This window comes from Mesoplodon densirostris, chromosome 20, assembly GCF_025265405.1.
Source record: "Mesoplodon densirostris isolate mMesDen1 chromosome 20, mMesDen1 primary haplotype, whole genome shotgun sequence".
NCBI classification, from domain to species: domain Eukaryota; kingdom Metazoa; phylum Chordata; class Mammalia; order Artiodactyla; family Ziphiidae; genus Mesoplodon; species Mesoplodon densirostris.
Genome location: NC_082680.1, coordinates 10,616,643 through 10,641,373, shown reverse-complemented (window position 1 = coordinate 10,641,373; position 24,731 = coordinate 10,616,643). Strand labels below are relative to the sequence as shown.

The window sequence follows — 24,731 nt, the reverse complement described above, 5'->3', positions numbered from 1 at the left end:
ATAGAATCATCCCCATTCACTGAGCAGCAAATTCTCCTGCCATTCGCAATCAGGTCATTAGCTACACTCTCACAGCCATTATCTCTCTCTAGCAATAATCAATTTATACCCTTTAAAATAAGTCTCCACTGCATTAAATCAACACCCACAGATCACCCACCTATCCATGCTGTGCTAAAGATGATAAACTGAAGTACTTTATATTAACACTTCCGTTGAAGTACGTTTTAAAAAGAATATGAAAATTGGGGATTAAAACCTCAAAATGGGTAAAACTGATTGACTTTTTAAATTGGGATTGACATATATACACTAATATGTATAAAATGGATAGCTAATAAGAACCTGCTATATAAAAAATTAAATAAAAAAAACACTGAGGCTTAGAGAAATTAACAATAAATAAATACCATTTCAGGAAGCATAGAGTCAGTGAAAAGAAGTGCACTTATACATGAGTCACTTCTATATATTCCTGCAGTGACAGCTTGGTTAAAACAAGTCTCTTGAAAGGTTTTCATCAGTCATGCAAGTTATAGGGGTTTACAAGTGAAAATTCAACTTTTCAAAAACAAAGCTAACTCTTGCACTCAGCAGCATGGGACCAGAGCTGCAGAAACATATTCAGTTTGGGGAATCAAACTGGGAACCAAGTAGGAAGTATTTTCAGCCCTTCCAGGAGGTGCTCCAACCCCACTGCCCTCCTGCCAGGCTGCAGGCAAAGCAGACAGAGGAGGTGGGCGGGATGGGGGGGTCTGGGGGAGTAAGCCCCTCTCGCAGTGGATTGGTAGGAGACACAAGGGCCCAGGTGTCAAGATGCTGACAAGACAACCTTTTTTTTTAAGTCTGAAAGGATGCCAGAGTGTTATCCAGTTAACTCACTTGTATTAAAAGGTACATTTTAAACTCTTCTTCATATTTTAGGAGCCAGCTAGAATTGGATGATATTAAGGAACTATTCATTTCTTAGGAGCGGTCATGGCGCTGTGGTCGTACAGGATGATGGCGGATGGGGCTTTGGCCACAGCTTATCCAAGTGGGTCAGGAAAATAAACGCACTCCGAGACTGGTGATTCTAAGGGATGGGGTGGAGTTGCTTGTGATACTTTCTTTCAAGTTTTCTGCGTGTGAAATTTGCCATAATAAAACTTTGGGGAACAACAATCTGGACAAGTAAGAAAACACAGGCAAACTAAGAAGTGTTTCAGTCCATCAACTTCCCCAGGAGAGCATCATGTTACGAACATTTCTGTAGGACCACATCCTCACCCTGTAAAAAGGAAGGCTGTGCTATCCCTTCTGTTGTGTGGCTGATTTCTGTTACATTAGGATGTGTCCTCAGCACCCCTCACAGCAATGGGTTTATTTCTGGGACATCAGTTCCAACATGCGACACTTGGTTACATGGTATTGAGGCCCTTCCCAACGGTGTCTATGACTCCGTTCCCTTCGAGGGAGGCCAAGGAACACGGTCTCAGCAGCTGTGTGGCCAGGCTCAGGAATCAGCCTTTGATGCCAGTTTCTAATGCACGTTAAATGTCTCAAGTCATTTTATTGAAGGCTGCCTGTCAAATTTACTAATGTTTGGGAAATTGGGGAGAAAAGTAACGAAATTGAGTTTACTTCTCTGGACTCAGGCTACACCTCTGTGGAAAGGCCAGGTCTCAGGCGCCACCCCAGACCCCCTGGGTCAGAATCTGCCTGTAACCAGACCCCCAGGTGACTCGCGGGCTGATGGGGCTGGCCTTTGTGGGCTCTTCTCCAGATAAAACCTCAAGGACGTAAGCATTCCGTCCAGAGTAAGTACTTAAATAGCCTGTTAGCGGTGATGGCTGTGTCTCTGCTTCATGACGGACGAACCTCCAGGCTAAAGCCCCCTTTTTCCTGAAGGCTTGCCTGCAGGGCACTGGAGACAAGCTTGTCCTGCTCTCCTGAAAGCCTGAGGGAATGGCCAGACTAGCAAACTGGCCCGACTTTGAGTTTCAGGGCGTCCGTGTGGCTGGTTGTTATCTGTGTTCTGCACAGAGTCTCGAGGGGGACCCAAAAGAGAAGATGCTTCTGGCCATCAGAGGAAGATGCTGTGTAAGCTCAGTGAAATAGCTGGGGATTGTTGCTTATAGACAAAACATCAGAGATAAGTGGACCTGGGTATAGTCGCCAGAAATGTTTTCCTACAGATTCCTGTGTGCTTTTGAGAATCATGGGAGCTGGGATCCACCAAAGCTATTATTTCCAAAATACTGACGACGTTTACACAGGCTAAGGAAGACTGGGGCAGAAAGATGGGAAGTATGGAGGCCCCTGGAGGTAGCAGGTGTGGGTTTTTCCCAGAAATTTCATGCCCAAAGTCTTTTATCTGCCCAGTGCAAATCCCAAAGTTGTCACAGCTATTGGGTAATTGGTTAAATCCTTTCCACTGACAAAACTCTATTATTTACATTTTTAAGTGCTATTTGATTAAAGTCTTACAACTTAGAAATTGGTTCTGGATTAAACTGACACTTCCTACCCCCTGAAAGCAGAGCTGGCCCACAGGGTGCCCCGAAGCAGGATATTCTCACTACCACCAAACGTGGCGCTTCCACGGGTCAGCGGATGGTGATGTGAGCAGGTCGGGGGAACTGGTCACCTGCTGACCCCCGAAGGGCTTGGTGGTGTTAGCAGTAGCTGTCTAAGCTAAATTTCCCCCAACACTGAAGTATCCTGGTAGCTGGCATTTGGTCGTCTTTTTTTTTTTTTAACATCTTTATTGGAGTATAACTGCTTTACAATGATGTGTTAGTTTCTGCTTTATAACAAAGTGAATCAGTTATACATATACATATGTTCCCATATCCCCTCCCTATTGCGTCTCCCTCCCTCCCACCCTCCCTATCCCACCCCTCTAGGTGGTCACAAAGCACCGAGCTGATCTCCCTGTGCTATGCAGCTGCTTCCCACTAGCTAGCTATTTTATGTTTGATAGTGTATATATGTCCATGCCACTCTCTCACTTTGTCCCAGCTTACCCTTCCCCCTCCCCATATCCTCAAGTCCATTCTCTAGTAGGTCTGTGTCTTTATTCCTGTCTTGCCCCTAGGTTCTTCATGACCTTTTTTTTTTCTTAGATTCCATACATATGTGTTAGCATACGGTATTTGTTTTTCTCTTTCTGACTTACTTCACCCTGTATGACAGGTCGTCTTTGAATTTCCTTCATGCTCAGGAATGGAGCAGATGGAAAGACAGTTCAGCCCGTGGCCATAATAAACTCAACAGTTTCACCTCCAGTAACAGAGATGATAGAATAATAGCTTTTGCTCTTTGGGTCATATCCCCTTTGTGTGATGCTTTTGCTTTTGTTTTTTAATTGACCCAGTTTTAAACCTGTTGTGTGTGTTTTTTTCAACAGTTCTCGGGAAAATCAGGAGTGCTGTTGGGAGTGCCCAGCTTCTGATGTCGCAGAAATTCCAGCAGTTTTACTGGCTTTGCCAACAGAACATGGTAAGTGGATCCTCAGGTAACCTCGGCCCCTTGTAACCAAGCTGAACGTCCGTTCTTTCTGTGCTCACCGCCTTCCTGCCTGTTAAAAGACTCCTGCACATGTGCAGCCTGGTGAATGAGTAGCGGGACACTCCCAGCTTTGGGGGTGATTTAAAAGTGCATCCAGGGCTTCCCTGGTGGCGCAGTGGTTGAGAGTCTGCCTGCTGATGCAGGGGACACGGGTTCGTGCCCCGGTCCGGGAAGATCCCACATGCCGCGGAGCGGCTGGACCCGTGAGCCATGGCCGCTGAGCCTGCGCGTCCGGAGCCTGTGCTCCTCAATGGGAGAGGCCACAACGGTGAGAGGCCCGCGTACCACAAAAAAAAAAAAAAAAAAAAAAAAAAGTGCAGCCAAAGCAGAGAGGCTGTGGGGGTATGGGCAGGGGAGGGGCAGGGGAGGGGCAGGGGTGGGAAGGAGACAGGTGTTTCCCCAGCCGTGAGGGGTGTCCTCCGCCACCTGGCTGTCCCCCAGGGGACCCGAGGAAGGAGGGGAAGCGTAAATCACTGTCACGGTGGATGTCACAGTGAGGACAGTGCTAGGAGGTGGCTTGAAAGAAACACGTAAACAACCACAATGCAAGAGATTAGGAAGAGATTTTAGAAATAATTTGCGCTTTATATGTTACAGTCAGGAGTGAACAGAAATACCATGGACTAAATTAGGTAATACGGTTGGCATTAAACTTGGTTCTGATCTTCCTGAAAATCAAGGGGACACTCTTACCTATATGTGTACTTATATGTATACTATACTATGTATAAATAAATACAAATACATATTGTTACACACACACTTTTCCTTATCTGACTAAAGAAAATATTCACTTGATATTATTTGGAGAAATAACTAAACAGTCATCACATTACTTTACAGATTCTTTTATTTATAATCCATACACTGACTTCTTTCAGACCAAACATTTTCATTAAAACACAAGTAGGTCTCTGCAAGGTCTCCCATAGCAATGGTTCAAGGTGATTTGATTTTGTTTTGTTCTGTTTTTAAATTTACAAGGAGGTATGTGGATTTACAGAATGTTCTTCCACATCAAAGGCAGCATAGCCCGTCAGAGTTGCCAGTTTATCCCTTTTAATCAGGATCATTAAAAAGTATGTTTTCTCTAATATTTTCAAATTAATCCCATTCAAGTTCATCATGAAATTGAAAGAGTTACCGCCTGGTTGCCTATGACGTGAAGTTATAATCAACATTTAAAAGGGGAAACAGGCAGGTTTAGAGTCCCTGAAAGAAACATACAGCTGTGGAAACATTCAGTTATCATGTTTACTGGGCATGTTCTAGCCTCCTCCGTCGTGTGTATTTAATGATCATCTTTAAGGAATTGATTTAGGCCGTTGGAGAGTGTGGTCCGTGTTCCACCGAGTCTGGTGGGGAGGGTCGTCCCCATCTTCAGGACCCTACACTCAGCAGAGGAACATTATTCAGGCTTATAAAATCTGCATGTCTTCTCTGCCAGAAGCAGCTGATACTAGACTTAAAAATTATCCACCCTAATAGTTTTGATTCCTCTTATACATGTCAGATTGCGTTTTGTGTTAACCTTAAAAAGTCTGGCGTGACTGCTTCCTTTCCTTTTGACCTCCGTCTAGGATTAGACCAAAAGAGTCTGGAGCGTTTGTTGGAGGAGGTCAGGTTGGGGCCCTAAGCAGGCCTGTCAGCAGAAATGCTGAAATGCTGACAGTACAAGCAGGGGCCTTGCTCAGCAAAGCCACACTGTCCACACTTTGCAGCTTTAGGCCGGTGACTAGTTTTCAGTCAAAAAGTGGCCCCAGGTGATACATCAAGAGCCCACCAGCTGTTTAGAAGGACGACACCGGGCAGGACCCGCCCTTGAAGCTGGCGGGTCGATACCGGTACCTCTCGGGCCAGCGGCTCAGCACCCCAGAGCAGGGAGAAACGGAGTCACGCTCAGACCGGCCGGTCTAACAGTGTACTTGAACACGACCCACGGTCTCTTCTCAGCCCTTCTCAGGACACACAGCTCCCAGAGAATGTTCCGGAACATGGAGCCTCAGAGCCCACATCCCACCTGGACCCCACGGCCTGCAGTTAGCAAGGACGGATGGCTCTGTACACGTTGCTGGGGTAGGGGACTGGCCTGGCTCACCACTGACAGGAAAAAATGAGACTTACAAACAGATCGGACATCTGAATGTCCAGTGGACACAGATGCAGCCACCTCCCGTGCAGAGCCAGACCCTGGCCGTGCCCAGTTCCATGGACGCCACGGCCTCTGCTCCCTGGGAGCCCAGAGGACAAAGATTTCGCCGGTCCAGTGGGGAGGGCAGGTGACCACAGAGTCCACTCTCAGGCGACATGAGCCTCAGCACAGCTGTGGGGCAGGACCAGGGCCCGAAGTCCCACCTGGGAACCCATTCCATCCCTCGGACATGTTAAGGCCCCATCACGCCTGCACCTGCGGGAGAGGACGTTGTACTTGTGTCATCTTCCAGAAGAGCAGCTGAGGACCCGCCTTTGGCGGGAGGAGTCCCCCCCAGCCCCGACTGTCCAGGGAGCCCCTGTGCATCCCCGTCACCTGCAGAACACGGCCCGGAGGCAAGACCTTCACTCTGCTTTTCTTCACAAGCAGTGGCTGAGCTCAGACAGGCAAGTACATGACAACCCACGCGACTGGATGAACCCTCCTGCCCCTGACCCTGACCCTACCCCTGAGCCTGAGCCTGCACCTGCCCCTGAGCCTGCACCTGACACTGACTTTGCCCGTGAACCTGCCCCTGACTCTGACCCTGAACCTGACTTGCACCTGCCCCTGCACCTGAACCTTCCCCTGACCCTGCACCTGCCCCTGCCCCTGAGCCTGCACCTGACCTTGCACCTGAACCTGCCCCTGCCCCTGCACCTGACCCTGCCCCTGCCCGTGAACCTGCCCCTGACTCTGACCCTGAACCTGACTTGCACCTGACCCTGAACCTGAACCTGAACCTTCCCCTGACCCTGACCCTGCACCTGCCCCTGCCCCTGATGTTGCACCTGAACATGCACTTGGCCCTGACCCTGCACCTGACCCTGCACCTGCCCACTGGGCTCCGCGATCCACACGCCCAGGTCGCCTCCTGGTGGCTCAATGGAGAACGGGCTTCAAACCGCAGACAATGGCCCCGGGTTGCAACTTTCACTCCAGACGGAGAAGGAGAAAATGAGGGCATTTTGTGCAAGTAGCTTGGACCGTGGTTCTTACCCTCTGCCCTCAGGTCAGCACAGCTGCCATCTGACTGCGTCAGCAGAACGGACGGGGCTCAAAGAGTGACCTTGTGGATGTGGATGTGGAACCAGGACTGAATGTCTGTGTCCCCCAACATTCACATGAGGAGGTCATGAGGGTGGAGTCCCCACGCCGGGATCAGTGCCCTCATAACAGAGACCCCAGAGAGCCCCCAGCCCTTCCTCCACGTGAGGACACGAGAGAAGACGCCGTCTGTGAACCAGGAAGGGGGTCCTCACCTGACACAGGATCTGCCAGCACCTTGACCTTGGATGTCCAGCCTCCAGCACTGGGAGAAGTAGACTGTGCTGTTCATAAGCCCCCAGTCTGTGGTTTTCTTGTTCTCTCAGCCCAGATGGACTAAGACAAAGGTTAAAGGAAGTTTAAACCCAACCAAATAGAAGTTCCTGATGTGCTTCATGGGAAGGACTTATGAACAAGCCGGAAATGGCACATTTTAAGCAAATTCAGATAAATGTTTACCTATCAGAAATTTCTCTGTCTGTTTAACCTGAGACAGCCCCACACTGAATCAAGGGAACCACACCCAGAAAAATCCACACCCTTAACCCGAGGGTGGCAAACTCAGGGGCTTGCAGGCAGGTCACGCGGCCCAGGGAACTCTAGGCTGCGGTCACCAGCCAGCGCTGGACGCCGGGGACGTGGCCAGGCCACTGGCCCTCTATTCCTGTGGAGTCACCCAGCTTTAAGTAGAGACAACTCATTGAAACTACACATACCTCAGGTGCCGCGTGCAGAAGCAAACCCACCTTGGGGCCACGTGCGCCCTTGGCTGCCCGTGTGCCACTCCGTGGCATCACCGGCACCTTCCAAGGGCAGGGACCTGTCCCCAAGACAGTTCTGTCCTTTCAGGAGATGGACGTGCCTGCCCTCCCTCCGCGTGGGAGCGACGAAATATACATGGTACATTTGTAGGGCATCCCTGACCTTCAGAAGCAGGGCTGAGACTGCTCAGAGAACAAACAGAAACGGCCGTGGCTCCAGGCCCATCTCCCCAGCGCCCATGACCACCAGCACCACTGCAGACCCTTCCCGGGCACCAGCTTCCCAGTAATCCCACAGGCGACCAGAACCATGGGGCCTGCACAAACTGTCAAGCGGCTGGAGCCTTAACATGTGCCACCATCCCCAGGTTCCAAGAAAGCGTTTTCAAAATGAAACGGTGAAGGAATGTCTACACGTGTATTCTTCAGTAGACTTTATTTTTCTTCTTCTCATTTCCTCCAGTTGTGTTGTGATATAATGAACATACAGCACTGAATAAATGTTAGGGGTACCGCATAATGATGTGACTTACATACATCATGAAATAATTATCACTATAAGCTTAGTGAACATCCATCATCTCCTATGGGTACAAAGGTAAAGAAATAGAAAAAATATATTTTCCCTCACAATGAGAACTTTTAGGATTTACTGTCTTAACAGCTTACCTGTATAACACACAGCAGAGTTGGTGGTATTTATCATGTTGGGTATCGCATCCCGAGCACCTGTTTATCCTGTAACTGGAAGTTTGTACCTTTTGACCCCCTTCCACCACTCCCCACCCCATCTCCAGTAACCCCAAGTCTCATCTCTTTTTCTAAGAGTTTGTTTCTTTGTTTGTTTTTGAAATACAACTGACCTGCAACACTGTTAGTTCCTGTTACACAACATAGTGATTTGATGTTTCAAGCTGATCACCACAGTAAGTCTAGTTACCATATGTCACCACACAAAGGTATTACATAATTATTGACTATATCCCCCACACTGTACATTTCATTTATTTTGCAACTGGAAGCTTGTAGCCCTTAATCTCCCTCACCTATTTCTTTCTTCCCCCCACCCCCTTCCCTCTACCACCAGCCGTTGCCTCTCTGTACCTATGACTCTATTTCACTCATTTTGATTTTTGTTCACTCGTTTTGATTTTTAGATTCCACATATCAGTTAAATCATACAGTATCTTTCTTTTTCTATCTGACTTACATGTTGTTTCAAATGGCAAGATTTCATTCTTTTTTATAGCTGAGTAGTATTCCATTGTATATATATATCTTCTTTATCCATTCATCTGTTGATGGACATTTAGGTTGTTTCCACATCTTGGCTATTGTATTGATAAATAATGCTGCTATGAAAGTTGGGGTGCATATATCTTTTTGAGTTAGTGTTCTTGTTTTCTTCACGTAATACCCAGACGTGGAACTGCTGGATTGTGTGCTAGTTCTATTTTTAATTTTTTGAGGAAACTCCATACTGTTTTCCATCACGGCTGCACAAATTTACATTCCCACCGGCGGTGCACGATGGCTTCCTTTTCTCCACGCCCTCACTAACCCTGTTATCTCTTATCTTTTCGTTGGTAGCCATTCTGACAGGTGCGAGGTGACATCTCATTATGGTTTCAGTTTGCATTTCCCTGATGATTAGTGATGTTGGGCATCTTTTCATGCACCTGTTGGCCATCTGTGTGTCTTCCTCGGAAGACAGATCCTCTGCCCATTTTCTTAATCAGGTTAATAGACTTTATTTTTTAGAGCAGTTTTCGGTTCACAACAGAATTGAGTGAAAATACAGAAAAATACAGAGACAAATCCCATACACCCCCTGCCCGCACACGCCACAGCTTCCCCACCATCAGCATCCCCACCAGGTGGTCCTTTATTACAACTGATGGACCTCCAGTGACACGTCACCGCCCAGGGTCCGTGGTTCCCATCAGAGCTCACTCTCAGTGTTGCACATTCTACGGGTTTGGACAAAGTTATCAGGACACCCGTCCACCATTACAGCATCCCACAGAGTAGGTTCGCTGCCCTAAAAATCCTCCGTGCTCCACCTCTTCACCCCTCCTCCCCTCAACCCCCATGGCCACTGGTCTTTTACCGTTTCCACAGTTTTGCCTTTTCCAGCAGGTCCTAGAGTTGGAACCGTACAGAATGTAGCCTTTTCAGACCTTTTAACTGTCAGCAAATACTTAAGGGAACGGTTCCTGAATCCTCGTGGGCCCTCGGGAATATCTGCACCTGATTCTGAATTCATGGGGCTTCTCCCTAACCCGTTTCCTTGGGAAGAGCAGCCCCGCCCCCGCCCCCCCCCCCCCCCGCCGAGTTCTCAGCAGCTCTAACTGCGCATGTGTGTGTCGGCAGGACCCCAGCGCCATGCCCAGGCCCACCTCGCAGGACCTGGCCGGGTACTGGGACATGCTGCAGCTGTCCGTCCAGGACGTCAGCATGAAGTTCGACGAGCTGCACCAGCTGAAGCTCAGCGACTGGAAGGAGGCGGCGTCCCCGGAGAGGAAGGTAACCCCCCACCTGCCGCTGCCACCTCCCAGCGTGCAGGCCACCTGCTCCAAATGACACATTATTATGTGTGTCTCGGTCTTTGATTAACAGTACGGGATCCGATTTTCAGGGATAAACCCATGTGCGCGTGATCGGGGTGGAGCTAAAGTTGTCAGCGTGTGTAGTGAGTCCCTTTCTTGCTGACAGTTCCCGGAAGACACCAACAAAAATCACGTTGTCCGCCGCGGTCTGGTTTCCAGTAGGGTCTGTCCTCTGTGTTATGGCCATCAAACCTCTGTTTGGATTGTATTGAGGTTAGATTGTTTGGATTGTTTGGATTGAGATTTGGATTGTTTCCCACCGGGGAAGTTTCTGTTCAGTTACAATGCCTCCTGTGGAGATAAACTTTCCAGTTGCATCTGCAGTTGAAGAGAAGGAACACTTTAAACTTTCCTGAACAATTTGAGGATGTAAACTTCCTGGCCCTGAAATAGGCTGAAAATGTCCATTAAGTTTGAACCTATGGTTTCACCTCTTCCCTTTAGAGATCATCTTTACTGGGGCTAATAGATAGGTGTGAATTAGCTATAAAGACATTGACTTCCTAACACATTTTAGAGAAGTGCTACATAATTATAATCTGATTTTTCTGGACAGACGTTATCAATTAAAATGATGAAATTAATCCAACATACTTGGGACAGTGGTGTTTAATATGTAGTTCAGGGTGTGTATCTAGATAGTTAGAATGAAAGCATCATCATCATCATCCATTTTCCCAGAAATGTGCTGCCCACCGTCGTTGTGGGGCTCCAGGCTGGAGGCCGTCGCTCTGTTGCGGGTGGCTGACAAAGTCCCCACCGCAGATAACGGGGCGGAGGGGCCCGCACACCACCAGGTCGTACATAAACAAGTCCAGGAAATCTATGGTTTGGTTTTGAAGGGAAGGAAATCATAAGTAATGATTCCAAATGAAAAAGTTCTTCAAAGAAATCACTAAAACTACAACTTATTAAACTAGTCTGATGATATGCAAAAATCCTCCCTGTTGTTCACTCTTCGGTAATTGACAGCTAATACAATCCCTTCCACCTCAACTGTACACAGAGAGTAGTCCTCAAAATGAACGCGGTTCCTGCTGAGGGTACAGCACCCCGTCCAGAAGGCGAGCAGCCCTTGAACGCGGTCAGGACACAAGTCCTGAGCCTCTGCCTCATAGATCTGCTCGGCCACCTGCCCCCCACCCTCTACTGCAGGACGCCTGTGAGCCTCTTGAAAACGGAGACTCACAAGAATGGTTGATTTCTTACAGTCCCATATTTCAGAGGCTGCGAAAGGAGAGGAGAGAGATAGATAATCACAGTCAAGCACTTAAGGCAGGAGTTAAATTTTGAAATAGCTGGAAGTCTTCACAAATTAATTACCCCTGATTGTACCCCTGCCAAAAAGCCAGGAGGGACGTTGCTTCTGGTCCAAGTCATTTTAAAATAAGTCATGGGAACAAAGTTTCAGACACCAAAACGAGCTTCCTGCCAAAAACAATAGCACACAACATCAGGATTCTGCCATGTGTTCACCTGAACCTGTGCTAATGTCCAAGCCTGGGCCCATCTAGTGCCCTTCGGATTCTTTTGGAGGCTGAAGGGAAAGAGACAGAGGAGTGGGTGCCCCCCTCAACAACTATCTTCTCAGAAAAGGCAGCATCCGGGCCCCGTATGTAATCCCCTTTCCTGACAAGGATACTGGTTGCGGAATTCCCGCCCTCCATCCACTGGGAAGGTCCAGCCTTGCTAGGGAGGGGCCACAGCAAATAGAGAACACAGTGTGGGACACAGACCTTCCACCAGGACCCCTGCAAGCATTGTGTGTTGCTTTGCTGCAGAATTGTGCCATTTCTCTTTCTGGAAGAGGCATACACGTATCTTGGGGTGACTTGTTTGAGAACACGAGCTAAGGGTCAGAAATAGTTATTTGCATCCTTTTACCAAGTAAGCGAAACATCATGTGTAGTTCATGTCAGAGGCTTAAGGCCCATAGTAGAGAATCTGGACATCAGTTCCCTGGGACACCCTGTGAGAAGGTTTCCATGGCCTTGGACCTCGGAGTCTGTTGAAAAGACTGTCACGTAGGACAGGGCTGTCAGCGGCATCTTCCGAGACCCCTGGGAAACTCAAGAACGTGAGCCTGTGAGCACTTGCCAAGTGTTCACCCAGCAACAGGGTCAAAATAACTCTAAGACTAGGGCGGCGTCCCACGCGCACGTGCAGGATGGATGTCCTCGTGTGTAAACACTTCCCGCCCGGGGGATCTGGGGGCAGGCGCGGCAGGCCCACCCCGGGGTAGGGTCACGCGGCATCGGGAGGGTGCGGGGCTGTGAGCGGGGTGGGGGGGGCGGCCGGGCTCCTCTGACTGCCCCAATTTTGACTTGTGATGCTTTTCAGGAGGAAAGAAAGGTCCCCCCTCCAATACCAAAGAAGCCCCCCAAAGGGAAACTTCCCATCACCAGAGATAAGTCTCTGGACCTGCCGGACAGACAGCGCCAGGAGGCCCGGAGGCGTCTGGCGGCGGCCAAGAGGGCAGCGTCCTTCCGCCAGAGCTCGGCCAGCGAGCGGGCCGACAGCATTGAGATCTACATCCCCGAGGCCCAGACCCGGCTCTAGGGCTCCGGTCCCGCCCCTCTTTCCCCTTCTCCCCATCACCCGTGCCGTGCATCACATCCCTGGTCACTCCTGTGTCACTCCTCCAGCGAGCTCGCCCCGGCTGTTGTGTTTGTGCCATAAACACCCTGGAACACCCTGACGTCCACGGTTTGCGAGCTCACAGCCACGACGACTTCTCCCCGGATGGCCTGGCTTCCTGTCAGCAGGGACGGAGAGGCATGGGGACACCTGACATACCCACTCTGTTCTCAGAGGGGGGGCAAGGAACACCTCTCGAGATGGAACCCAGTTCACACTTTGTTATTTATATTTTTATAAATTGTGTGATATTAGAGGCAAGAATAACAAAAAAACTATGAATGGGTGCATCTCACCACTCACTCGAGGCATTAGACACCCAAGAGGAAGGTGCTACAGCTTGAGTGCAGGAAAGAAAGACCCCACCCGTGGCCTGGGGTCACCGTGCCCTGAACCCAGCTGACCCCTCACGTGGTTCTCTGTGCCAAGTCTATGGTGATGAGAAGTCATCTCTCCAGCCACCAATCTCCCCGCCGTGTGCTTCTCCAGAAACCTGGGGGGTGAGAAGTCTGCCCCCCACCACAGATATTCAGCGCAGCATCCACACAATCAGAAAGTCAGCTGAATGTTCATTCACACAGGGAGAGGCAGATGGAAACAGAGCAGCATCTTAAGAAAGGCTGGCACTTGTGTAGCAGGAGTAGAAAAGAGCAAAGAGTTGTCCTCAGATAAAAGAGTCATTGATTGTTTTATTCCTTTGTAGCTTAAAATGTCACACATGGTTCTGTCTTTAAGTTTCACCCTTTATGCACCATGTGATTTTTTTTAATAGATGTAGATATATTCTCAAATGCTCTGTCAGTTGACTTGCCAGGGTATCCTTAAAAAACAGAACAAAACAAAAACAAGTTTGCTTGTTTAAAATGACAGTTGTGATGTTATAAAAAGTTTAAGAAACATGAATGTGAGTGGTAAGTATCTCTCAGTTTAAATGGTAAAGAAGAAACGTCGTTTACATTTGTATTTTTCCAGAATTCTTTTGTCCTATGCAGTAGGGCTCAAGTCAAGAATATATTTCTTGCCTGTTTTAGACAAAAAGAAAAAGGGCACATTGTGATTTCCAGCTGTGGACTTGAGCAAAAGTCCTTCGTTTTCGTGGTTCTGATTGGCACCAGAGAAAAATAGGAAGGTCTCTAACGGAAGGTTTCCCATTCGTCTCATGAAATTTAGATGCCGTGACCGTTGTTCCAATCCGACGGTGTGTGTGTCTGTTCAGACATCACTTCAGAGGAAGCGCCTGTGGATGTATCCATTTGACCCCATACTAGAGTCCTCGCTGTGACTCCAGGTAAAAGCAGGTGACGCGGCGTTTCTGCCCGAAAGCCGGGTCCCCTGTGGCCCCAGGAGTGCTGTGCCCCCAGCCCAGCAGCACAGACCCTCCCCCATAGCACTTTGTATTCCTACCTTGACTCGCACTTTAAGACGCACCCAGCTCTCCTGATAATGTATGAGAGCCTTCGGTGAGGTCCTTGCACAGCTGGGGCGCGCCTTAACGCCTGCAGCTTTTCTTTTTCCTCATATTCTACATTTCACGAAGCATGGGGTTCGTAGGAGCACAGATGATATTAAAGCATGTTTAGCTTCAAAGTTTTACTTTTTTAAAGCTGAGTAGTTAAGAATTCCCTGTAAGGACAAAACCCTGTAAATGGAACCTCATATCTGGTATATATTTTACCAAACAGCCTTAAAATATATTTGGAAGCAAAAATCAGTACGAATGTATATCCTTGAAAAATGCAAAAAAAAAAAATATTCCCTGAAATATTCTTCTGAATCCTATTTCCCCCAGAGTATTCTAAACATTTTTTTCTACCTAAATAAATACCTAAATCCTGAGTAGTATACAATAATGATGCTTCTTCCTATATTCAGTATACTATGTTAAAGACAAATGTATTTGCAAGCATTGGCATTTTAAACTTTAAACATGATGTATTATTAAGACGAACAGTTCTTTAGGAATAACCACAGAGAACTCGGTGTGTACTCGTTCACATGGGGAAATGTAAACTGCATACGTGTTTGCCAACCTACTCACGTGGGCCTCGCCTGGAAGCTGATGGGTTTTATCTCATTTCCTTGAACTTGTACAAAATATATACCAACAAATTATAAAATTAGACAATAATGATTTTAGATCCCAGATGCTCTGATGCCGACTTAAACCAAAGTACTCACTGGATTTGGATTCATTTTCTTTATGTTTTGTAGACTCATTTTTATCTTAAAATCCCCAAAAGTCTTGGCCTATACCATCCCTTGGTGAGCAAATTCACCTACAACTAAATTTGACATCAGTTGATGCGAAGTGGGGAACGTGTACGAACCCCTGTTTGGTCCACGTTGTTCCAAAGAAGGTCGTGTGACGGGGGGCAGGGGGGATGCTTGCGGCTGGGTCTGATGGAATGGTACCCGTTCGTGTGACACGACCAAGTGCAATATATCCGTTCTCATGGTGACATCCCATCATGAAATGCAGACGATAAGCCATGTTTACACATTGTACATGTAAAGAAAAATAAAACTGTTTATAATACTTGTGTTAGTCCATCACACTAACTTATTGCAGTCACTTCTACAGACACAGAACTATCCTGTGATCGTTTCACCACGTCGTGGATATAATTTTACTAAAAGATTATATGAAAATTTGAGAATATGGTTGAAAATGATAATGCACGATGTTCTAGGAACATTACGATGGAAAGTGCCGTGTTCTCTGTGATCACAGACTTGTATTCCCTGAAGATACAGCCCATAACCGTTATAACCCAGGTACCCCTTTAGAAATCATTTTCCTCACAGCCAACAAGTTGATGTTGCCATGCTGAAGGCCCTACTTAACTTTCCAAATCAGAACACAAGTATGATAAACAGGGTCCTAAAGTTTAACAAAACCCAAACAAGGCAAATGTCACTTGTTCACAAGTGCGCTTTTGATGTACTTCATCTCATACATCTTCATGTGTTATTGTTGTCTTTAACTTAAAAGTAGTTGTTCCCAGTGACCATCGTTACCATTTTTTTCTCAGCAAATTTATAGAACCATCTAGAATGGGGTATGAAGAGTCGAACTGTTGTATGATACCAAAAAATTACATTTTTGTTTAAAAGGAAATGTTGATGTTTGCACCTCAAGATTGATACTATAGACTTCCAGCAGTAAATAGAAAAGTGTATTAGGAAAAATAACAGATTACATTTAAGATTCCCTCTTTTAAAAAAAGTAACCAGGGCTTCCCTGGTGGCGCAGTGGTTGAGAGTCCACCTGCTGATGAAGGGGACACGGGTTCGTGTCCCGGTCCGGGAAGATCTCACATGCCGCGGAGCGGCTGGGCCCATGAACCATGGCCGCTGAGCCTGCGCGTCCAGAGCCTGTGCTCTGCAACGGGAGACGCCACAACAGTGAGAGGCCCGCGTACCGCAAAAAAAAAAAAAAAAAACCAGCAAGTCAGTGACCCTAAAAGTAGAGGGAGTCTCCCTGCTACATCCTGTAGAAGTGGCCAAGTTTATGACCAGAAGACAACATGATTCCGGAGCCCACAGACGCGTGGGGTTTGAACATTTCTTTTGGGGTCTGTGCTCCCGTCTGCCTTTCCCAATACCATGTGGAGCAGCCACCGTATCCATCACTTTAGTTCAAAGATCCCGCGTTGCATATTCACTCAAATCCATGGCCCGATCCAGGATGGACTCTTGACTGGAAAGAAAAGTCATGTTGCAGACATTTGGTCCAAGTGCCTGGAGTGACTCTGAATGTGGGCTCTTCAAAGCAGCTGCCTGATTTGGGCCAAAGCTTTCAGTGGCGAGTAGGGAGCAGAAGGAAGGAGGAACGGTCCTCATCAGCCTTTTCCCGTCGGCAGTAACTGGGTCAAATCGGACAGACCTCGAGTGCCCTGAGGATCTGGAGGCCGCTGGGGCATCTCAAGGGAGACGTGGCCAAGGCTTGAGCTGCTTTTTGCTGGCAGAGCCATCAGCCTCGTTCAGGGTTCTGTTGGGTTCCCAGAAGGTCCGACGTGCCTCATCTGGAATCAGCTTGGGAACATGTGGGCCCCCAGGCTGGCCAGAGTCACCAGCACCTGGTCCAGGGGAGTGGAGGCCTCCGAGAACTTGGGCCAGTGAGGCAGGGACGTGCCCACCTCGGATGGAGAAGAGCAGCCCCAACGGTCCAGCCTGGGGAGGGCACCCGGATGCCCCACCTCCCTGCCTTTCTGAAACGTGGGACATTCCTGTCACGTCTCCCAGCAATGGGCCAAATGGCTCCATCCCACATCTTTCACCTGTGCACGTTTCCCAGGCACCTCCTTTCTTCTCAAAGCCTGAACCGCTGATTTTTTTTCTTTTTATTGCAAATTTAACATACTAATCAGGTAGTTGAAGACAGTGGTTTTCATACACTAGCCCCTGAGGTTCTCCTTTGTTTTTATCTGCATACTTGTTTACACTTGTTCGAAAGTTTTGGTTGAATACAGGGTTCCAAAATTTGAAAATAAAATAGAAAACCTCAAGCGTAAGCAACCAAGACTGTAGCAACTGCTGGTTAGTAGGTATGTTTCACCACCAGGCTGGAGCCATGGAAGTGGCTTCATCAGCACCCCTGCACCATTTGTCATAAAGCTCATGGCATCAGGTCACATCAGAGCCCTGTGCCTTCACAGCAAGAGCTCCACCTGGTCCCTTTACTAAGTTGACAGTTGCGGTAAGTGTGGGCAGTGGACACAATGCTGGGAAAGGTGCCCTTTTACAGTATAAGGAAACGCCCTTTAGCACAGAGCGGCTGCAGAGGGTTCTGGAGTCGAATGAGAAGCCCAGCTTCTGTTCCTACATCAGCCGCAACTTCTCTTGACCCCGTGTCTCAGTTTTCTCCCATCCCCGTCGCCCTCACAGACATTTTGTGAAGACTGATGACATTCACGTCCTCTGAGCTCCTTGGAATCAGGTGTGAAAGTGTCCGTTCTTGATAAAGCTGATGCCCACGGCCCCCTTCTGTGTGGCGGATGCTTGCGGAGGTCAAGTCACATCCTGAGCATCTCAGAGACAATCAGGACCACCAAACGCAGCGGTCCCCTCCTGAGAAGGCCGTCTGGGCTCGGCAGGAGGCTGCCAGGAGCTCCGTGAAGGCTTGGAAATGGAGAACTACCGGGGGCCTTTCTCCATGTCTTCTGGCTTTGATGGCAAGTGCTTCTAGATGTTTCCACGAACAAGGACCAGGCACCACCCAGAATGAGGTGATGTTTTCACCACTGCTTAAGCACAGCGTCATCTTAGATGAAATGACGAGCTCTTAAGTGAAACATGAACGTGAGAAAGAAAAACTAACGTGGAAGCAGAAAGCTGAGCATGTGGGACAGTGCCAAGGATGGAATCAGACATATCAACATCACTGAAGGTTTGTGAAGGTGGCCCCTCTGGCCTGGCTTTTTATAATGACCCCGTTTCACACCTCAGAGAACGTGAAGTCCTCCGTGGGAACGCTCCGAGGAAACTCCCATCTCTTCATCCTTGCAACATCGAGAAATCCACATAATTTCCTGAATTGCTGTCCTAACCCTGGCATTTTGATCCAGCATTTAAAGAAATAGTTTCAAGTTTCAATCTCAACTCTTGACAGATGACTTCTTTGCAGAGGAAATGTTAGTTACCTACGACAGCACTACTTTTTAAAAGATTTTGTATATATACACACACACACAGGTAACAGGGGGTTACCTCCCTACTTTCTTAGATTTTGACTCTTCATCATGGGTGCTTATTCTGAACCTGAAAGCCTCGGGAACGCAAGCATTCACATCCTCAGTGGAGGAGAGGCGACAGTGAAAGGAAAGGTCTCTGCCAGATCTGTGTACACATTTCTGTCTTTCAAACAGACCAGGGAGAGGATGTCGGTTCGTGCTGGCGCACAGGCCAAGAAGGGAGCTCCAAGGCTGTCTGTGGTACCTCGCAGGTGCCATTCGCCAGCTCTTTGATTGACACCCCCTGCCCATCTCACCCCGCCACGGCCCAGCCCATGGCTTGACGACTATCACATCACTTAAAGGGCTCAGTTCGTCTCTCTCCCTCCACTTTGTAACTGGTTTGCTGAATTCAAAAAGCTTCCCCTCGCCGGTAGTGCATCCTAGGCTACTTTTGAATTCTCATTTTCAAATGCTGTCACTTTCCTCCCGTGCGGGTCCTCCCCGCCCGGAGAGCGGTCCACACCCCCCCCCATGTCACATGCCAAAATACCCAGGTGTGGCCTAAGGACTAAAGGAAATGCCTCCTACAGAAATTCAAGGAATGTTAGAACCAGGAAACTAGCTGTTTAGTTAACTTTTTTTTAAAAAAAAAGTCTATAAATATATATATAAATATATATACATATGAAATCACATCAACGAGGATGAACAGAGTGCCAAATGTTCAACATCTGTACAAATACTCTTCACTGGAATTAAACTATTTTATGGAATTCTCTTTCTCATGCTTTTCTGGTTCTTTTGATAAATGCTATTTCCTAGCATGCAGGATGCCTACGCTGAATGTACAGGACGCAGTCCATACCACACTTTCTTCTTGTCAGTAACTTCTGATCAGAATGTTGGGCCTTACTTTAAGGCATTGAAGGATTGTGTCCTTTGGGTTCTTTTTCCTCCTGACTTTTTTTTCACTCTCCGCTGATTATAAGAAAAACGCGCTCACCTTTTCTTCCAGGATAATGCCTCTCTCACCTGATTTCTGTATTGCTGATGTTCACCTCCTGTAAATAGTTCTGCAATTAAATTTTTTGAGAAAAGGAATGTCTACTTTTTATTGGAGTGAGTTCTCGTGTGATTTTAAACTCCGAATAACTATAGAGACCGAAGAGTTTTATCCGGAGAACTGTACCCTTCCCCCAGTGTATACTTCCTTGTTGAAATAGCCTCACCTCCTCTACCTGCTAAAAAGAAATGAACATTTATTAAGGCGACAGGTTTCCTATGGATGCAAAAACGGCACAGATGAAAATGAGCTTAAAACTAGTAAGTGCGACGGTAGCCAGTTAATGCTTGTTTTAGATTCTCTTGCGTTGCAGGACAAAAGGCGTGTCAGGGCACGTGTGGGGTCTGCCCTCAGGGTCAGGGAGCGGGGGATGCCGTCTCCGCGCAGCCCCCAGGCCGCCGCGGGGAAGAGCCCCTCACTGGGCGCCGGCTGGACGCCGCTCTGCTTGGGTAGCTCTTCACGCATCAGCCTGATCGAGGGCACCTGTGCTTGTTGTCAATTACCTACAAGCCTGTTGCCAATTAGTCTCGCGCTGCCTTCTGGGAATCCTTGCTTTCCCGTGGCCTCCGTGCCTCTGGCCGCTTGGCTTTTGCAGGAGGTCAGTGCAGGCGGCTCCTCCTTTGAGCCTCTCCCTCCAGCCCCCCAGGAAGCATGGACAGTCTGTGGGGGGGACCAGGCTCCTCCGCACCTGCCCCGCGTTCACCCCGGACGTGCTTCCCGCCTCTCTCCAAACCGCTTTCTTCCTTCCAGCCGCTCCGGCCTCGCTGAGGTTTTGAGGTAAGTTGATGGCGGCGGCAAGATGGAGAAAACAAGCCTTTAGTGACCGTCAGGGCGGGTGAGGCTGGGGTCGGATTTCGCTAGGTGAGTTGTGAGCCATCTGTTGAGAATTCCTGCCGAGGCTCGTGAATTCTGCGAAAGGACTGTTCGGGAAACTGAACCCATTTACGAATCCTTTCCGTTCAACTCGCCTGAGAACAATCATTATTTATAAGTTTTCAGTTAAGAGAAACCATTTCTAAATAACTGAGAACGCGTACCTAATATTTTAGCCTTCACTCACCCTACTTCTTTCTGGTTTTTTTTTTTTTTTTTTTTTTTGCGGTACGCGGGCCTCTCACTGTTGCGGCCTCTCCCGTTGCGGAGCACAGGCTCCGGACGCGCAGGCTCAGCGGCCATGGCTCACGGGCCCAGCTGCTCCATGGCATGTGGGATCCTCCCGGACCGGGGCACAAACCCGTGTCCCCTGCATCGGCAGGCGGACTCTCAACCACTGCGCCACCAGGGAAGCCCTCTTTTTTTTTTTTTACTTTCTATTGCAGTATAGTTGATTTACAATGTTGTGTTAGTTTCGGGTGTACAGCAAAGTGAATCAGTTATACATATACATATATCCACTCTTTTTTAGATTATTTTCCCATATAGGCCATTACAGAGTATTGAGAAGACTTTCCTGTGCTACACAGTAGGTCCTTATTATTTATTTTATATATCATAGTGTGTATATGTCAATCCAAATCTCCCAATTTATCCCTCCCCTCACACCCTGGTAACCTTAAGTTTGTTTTCTACATCTGTGACTCTATTTCTGTTTTGTAAATAGGTTCATTTGTACCATTTTTTTAGATTCCACATATAAGTGATAACATGATATTTGTCTTTCTCTGCCTTAGTATGACAATCTCTAGGTCCATCAGTGTTGCTGCAAATGGCATTATTTCATTCTTTTTATGGCTGAGTAATATTCCATTGTATATATGTGGTACATCTTCTTTATCCATTCCTCCATCAATGGACATATAGGTTGCTTGCATGTCCTGGCTATTGTAAATAGTGCTGCAATGAACATTGGGGTACATGTATCATTGTGAATTATGGTTTTCTCTGGATATAGGCCAGGAGTGGGATTGCTGGGCCATATGGTAACTATTTTTAGTTTTTTAAGGAACCTCAATACTGTTCTCCATAGTGGCTGTATCAATTTACATTCCCACCAACAGTGCAGGAGGTTTCCCTTTTCTCCACACCCTCTCCAGCACTTATCATTTGTAGAGTTTTTGATGATGGCCATTCTGACCGGTGTGAGGTGATGCCTCATTGTAGTTTTGACTTGCATTTCCCTGATGAAGAGTGATGTTGAGCATCTTTCCATGTGCCTCTTGGCCATCTGTATGTCTTCTTTGGGGAAATGTCTATTTAGATCTTCTGCCCATTTTTGGATTGGGTTGTTTGTTTTTTTGATATTGGTCTGCATGAGCTGTTTGTATATTTTGGAGATTAGTCCCTTTTCGGTCGCTTCATTTGCAAATATTTTCTCCCATTCTGTGGGTTGTCTTTTCATTTTGTTCATGGTTTTCTTTGCTGTGCAAAGCCTTGTAAGTTCAATTAGGTCCCATTTGTTTGTTTTTATGTTTATTTTCATTACTCCAGGAGATGGATCAAAAAAGATCTTGCTGTGATTTATGTCAGAGAGTGTTCTGCCTATGTTTTCCTCTAAGAGTTTTATAGAATCTGGTCTTAGATTTAGGTCTTTAATCCATTTGGAGTTTATTTTTGTGTATGGTGTTAGGGAGTGTTCTAATTTCATTCTTTTACATGTAGCTGTCCAGTTTTCCCAGCACCACTTATTGAAGAGGCTGTCTTCTCTCCACTCTATATTCTTGCCTTTGTCGTACATTAGGTGATCACCCTGCTTCTTTCTATAACATACCTATATCTAGCAAAAAGAAAGCTTTATACGTTTTTCTTTTTTAATCCCATAATCCTTCCGTGAAAGTTTTAATTTACTCCGCATTTCATTGAAAACTTTACGCTTTTATCCACATACAGTTTAATGCTGTTTTCCCGGGTGTCAGTAAAAGTGCATGGAAAGTTGCATGATATTCATTTTAAATGTATTCATATTAGTTCATCAGTTGTAACAAATGTAGCACATCCATGAGGATGTTAACAGGGGAACTGGGAGGAAGGGTGAAGAATTATGTGGGAACTCTGTACTTTCCACCCGATTCTAATGTAAACCAAAATGTTCCCCAAAATAGCCTATGAACTAAAACAACAACATCAAAGCAAGAAGCAATGATTAGAAAAGTCAGATACCACAGTTTGGATGTTTTCAGCTTGCTTTCCATTATTTGAAGTTTTAAATGAGTTGCTTTGTGAAAAGTAGGATGTTGGAAAGATTTCAGCTCCTTTTGTTTATTTTTGTTTTGTTAGCTGTTCACTTATCATCACTTAATACATTCAGAGAATTGTTACACAGATGCTGTGTCAGGAAAGAAACAAAGGTTTTCAAAGCTTTAAGCTTTGGCCTCCAGACAAATAACACCTGCTTCGAATTCCCGGGAATGCTTCCTGCAACTTTTGTGGTACTTTAAAATCGACTAGACGGGGCTTCCCTGGTGGCGCAGTGGTTGAGAGTCTGCCTGCTGACGCAGGGGACACGGGTTCGTGCCCCGGTCCAGGAAGATCCCACGTGCCGCGGAGCGGCTGGGCCCGTGAGCCATGGCCGCTGAGCCTGCGCGTCCGGAGCCTGTGCTCCGCAGCGGGAGAGGCCGCAGCAGTGAGATGCCTGCGTACCGCAAAAAAAAAAAAAAAAAAAAAAATCAACTAGATGGATTTCCCCCAAACAATTAGAGTCCAGTGCCCATGAAAATCCATTTCCAAACCATCTCATTCCACCGCTATGGTCTTCTACAATTGAGAGTGTGAAAATACCCACAACAGGTTTTGCAAAGCCGAGACTCAGGGACGATGCAGACCACATTCAAAACACGGGGACCCTCGTGTGCATCCCCGCGGCCCCCTTTGCCTCTCCCCGGGCCCAGTCTCACAACAGACACCCCAGTGCTGAGAGGCCCCGAGGACGCCTCCTCTCTCTGAGGCCCAGGTCCTCCAGACCCTTTCTCCGGTCTGCCCCTGCCGCCCCCTCGGTCTCTCCACACGCAGCCCCTGCTGGAAGCATCCAGCCTCTTCGGGAGCTGAGGTCCTGCCTGTGTCGGCACAACTTTTATGCCCTGGGCACCGCGCTGGAGATACTGTCATTTTAAAAGAGAGAAAGCGTTATGGGCCTAGCACTTATGTTCAACTGTCAGACAGATTTTCTCTCAAAGGGTGTTGGGTCTGTGACAGGTCACAGATTTTCTTTGCTTACAAGCTGGTAACTAGCCTGTTACTGGTTCATCGGTGCTGCTCAAATACGAAACTTCGTTACTCCCCTCACGGGGAACGGCGTGAGCCCCGGCCTGTGGCTCCTTTACCCCGACTTCCGAGGGGCCATGCGAGGTGGTGGGTGGATGCTGTGTGTGCAGTGTTGGTGGCACAGCTGAGGGACGGTGAACTGGGGGCCCTGGTCCCATAGACAGAGCTCAGGAGGGATGCTCTTGGTCCCGTGGGAGACGCTGCCTCGCCCCCCAGGTTGTGGACAGCGAGCTGGGCCCTGAGCGAAGGCCCCGGAAGCAGCAGTCAGGGCATCGCCCTCATGGCACACCCCACACGTGGGGTGGGGGGGGACGGGCCTGGTGCGTGGCTTCCCTGCTGGGAGCGTTTGTTCTGCAACTGCCAGGATACCAGGTGCCCGTGCTGAGATCATTGGATGACAGGTTTTTTTACTCTGTTTCTTCCATTGCCTTTTCTCTGTTTCAAACCCCACTTTCCCCCATGATTCCCTTCCTGTGGTCTCTGCCAGGTCGAGTCTGCTGGGCCCCTGTGATCTGAACCCCAGGGGGAGGCCAGACCTCGCGCGCAGGCCGGGTCAGCTGGCCCCCAGCTGGTGAGGCTCCCACACCACACGGGTGGGAGAGGATCCTTGAACAGAACTCCTCTTACATGTGACTTTCCTTCATAAACATTACAGTCTCATCCTGATGAATCTTTGACCTTCTGTGGTGCCCCCCAAATTCTCCACGTCCAGCCTTTCTAGGTGATCCCATGCTCACTCAGGATATTGGACCTGTAATTTTGTAAAAACTTAGGAAATGTTTTAAATGTTTAGCTCTCGTTAAGAGCTTGTTTTAACTATGCAAAGAAGAAAGTAGTTTCGTAAGATATTAAAACAAGCAACGTTGTAGAGCCTTCCACAGCCCTCATCCCCACAGCAGTCTCCCTGGGAAATAGCGTCAGGGCACCCCCATTTGAAGCAGGATGGATGGAAGCTTCCCAGGGTGACACAGGGACTTGGCTTTTGAGGTTAGCAATTTG

The 24,731-nt window shown here is 47.8% G+C and overlaps 1 protein-coding gene across 1 annotated transcript in view; it reads left to right on the top strand.

The window, feature by feature from the left end:
- DLGAP2 (DLG associated protein 2) overlaps positions 1 to 12,719 on the top strand; it is a 150,062-nt gene extending 137,343 nt beyond the window's left edge. The window contains exons 10-12 of the mRNA XM_060085799.1: positions 3,392 to 3,483; positions 9,925 to 10,077; positions 12,501 to 12,719. Coding sequence (XP_059941782.1) covers positions 3,392 to 3,483; positions 9,925 to 10,077; positions 12,501 to 12,719 — 464 coding nt within the window. The remainder of the gene's footprint in view (positions 1 to 3,391; positions 3,484 to 9,924; positions 10,078 to 12,500) is intronic.
- Positions 12,720 to 24,731: the final 12,012 nt, after the last annotated feature.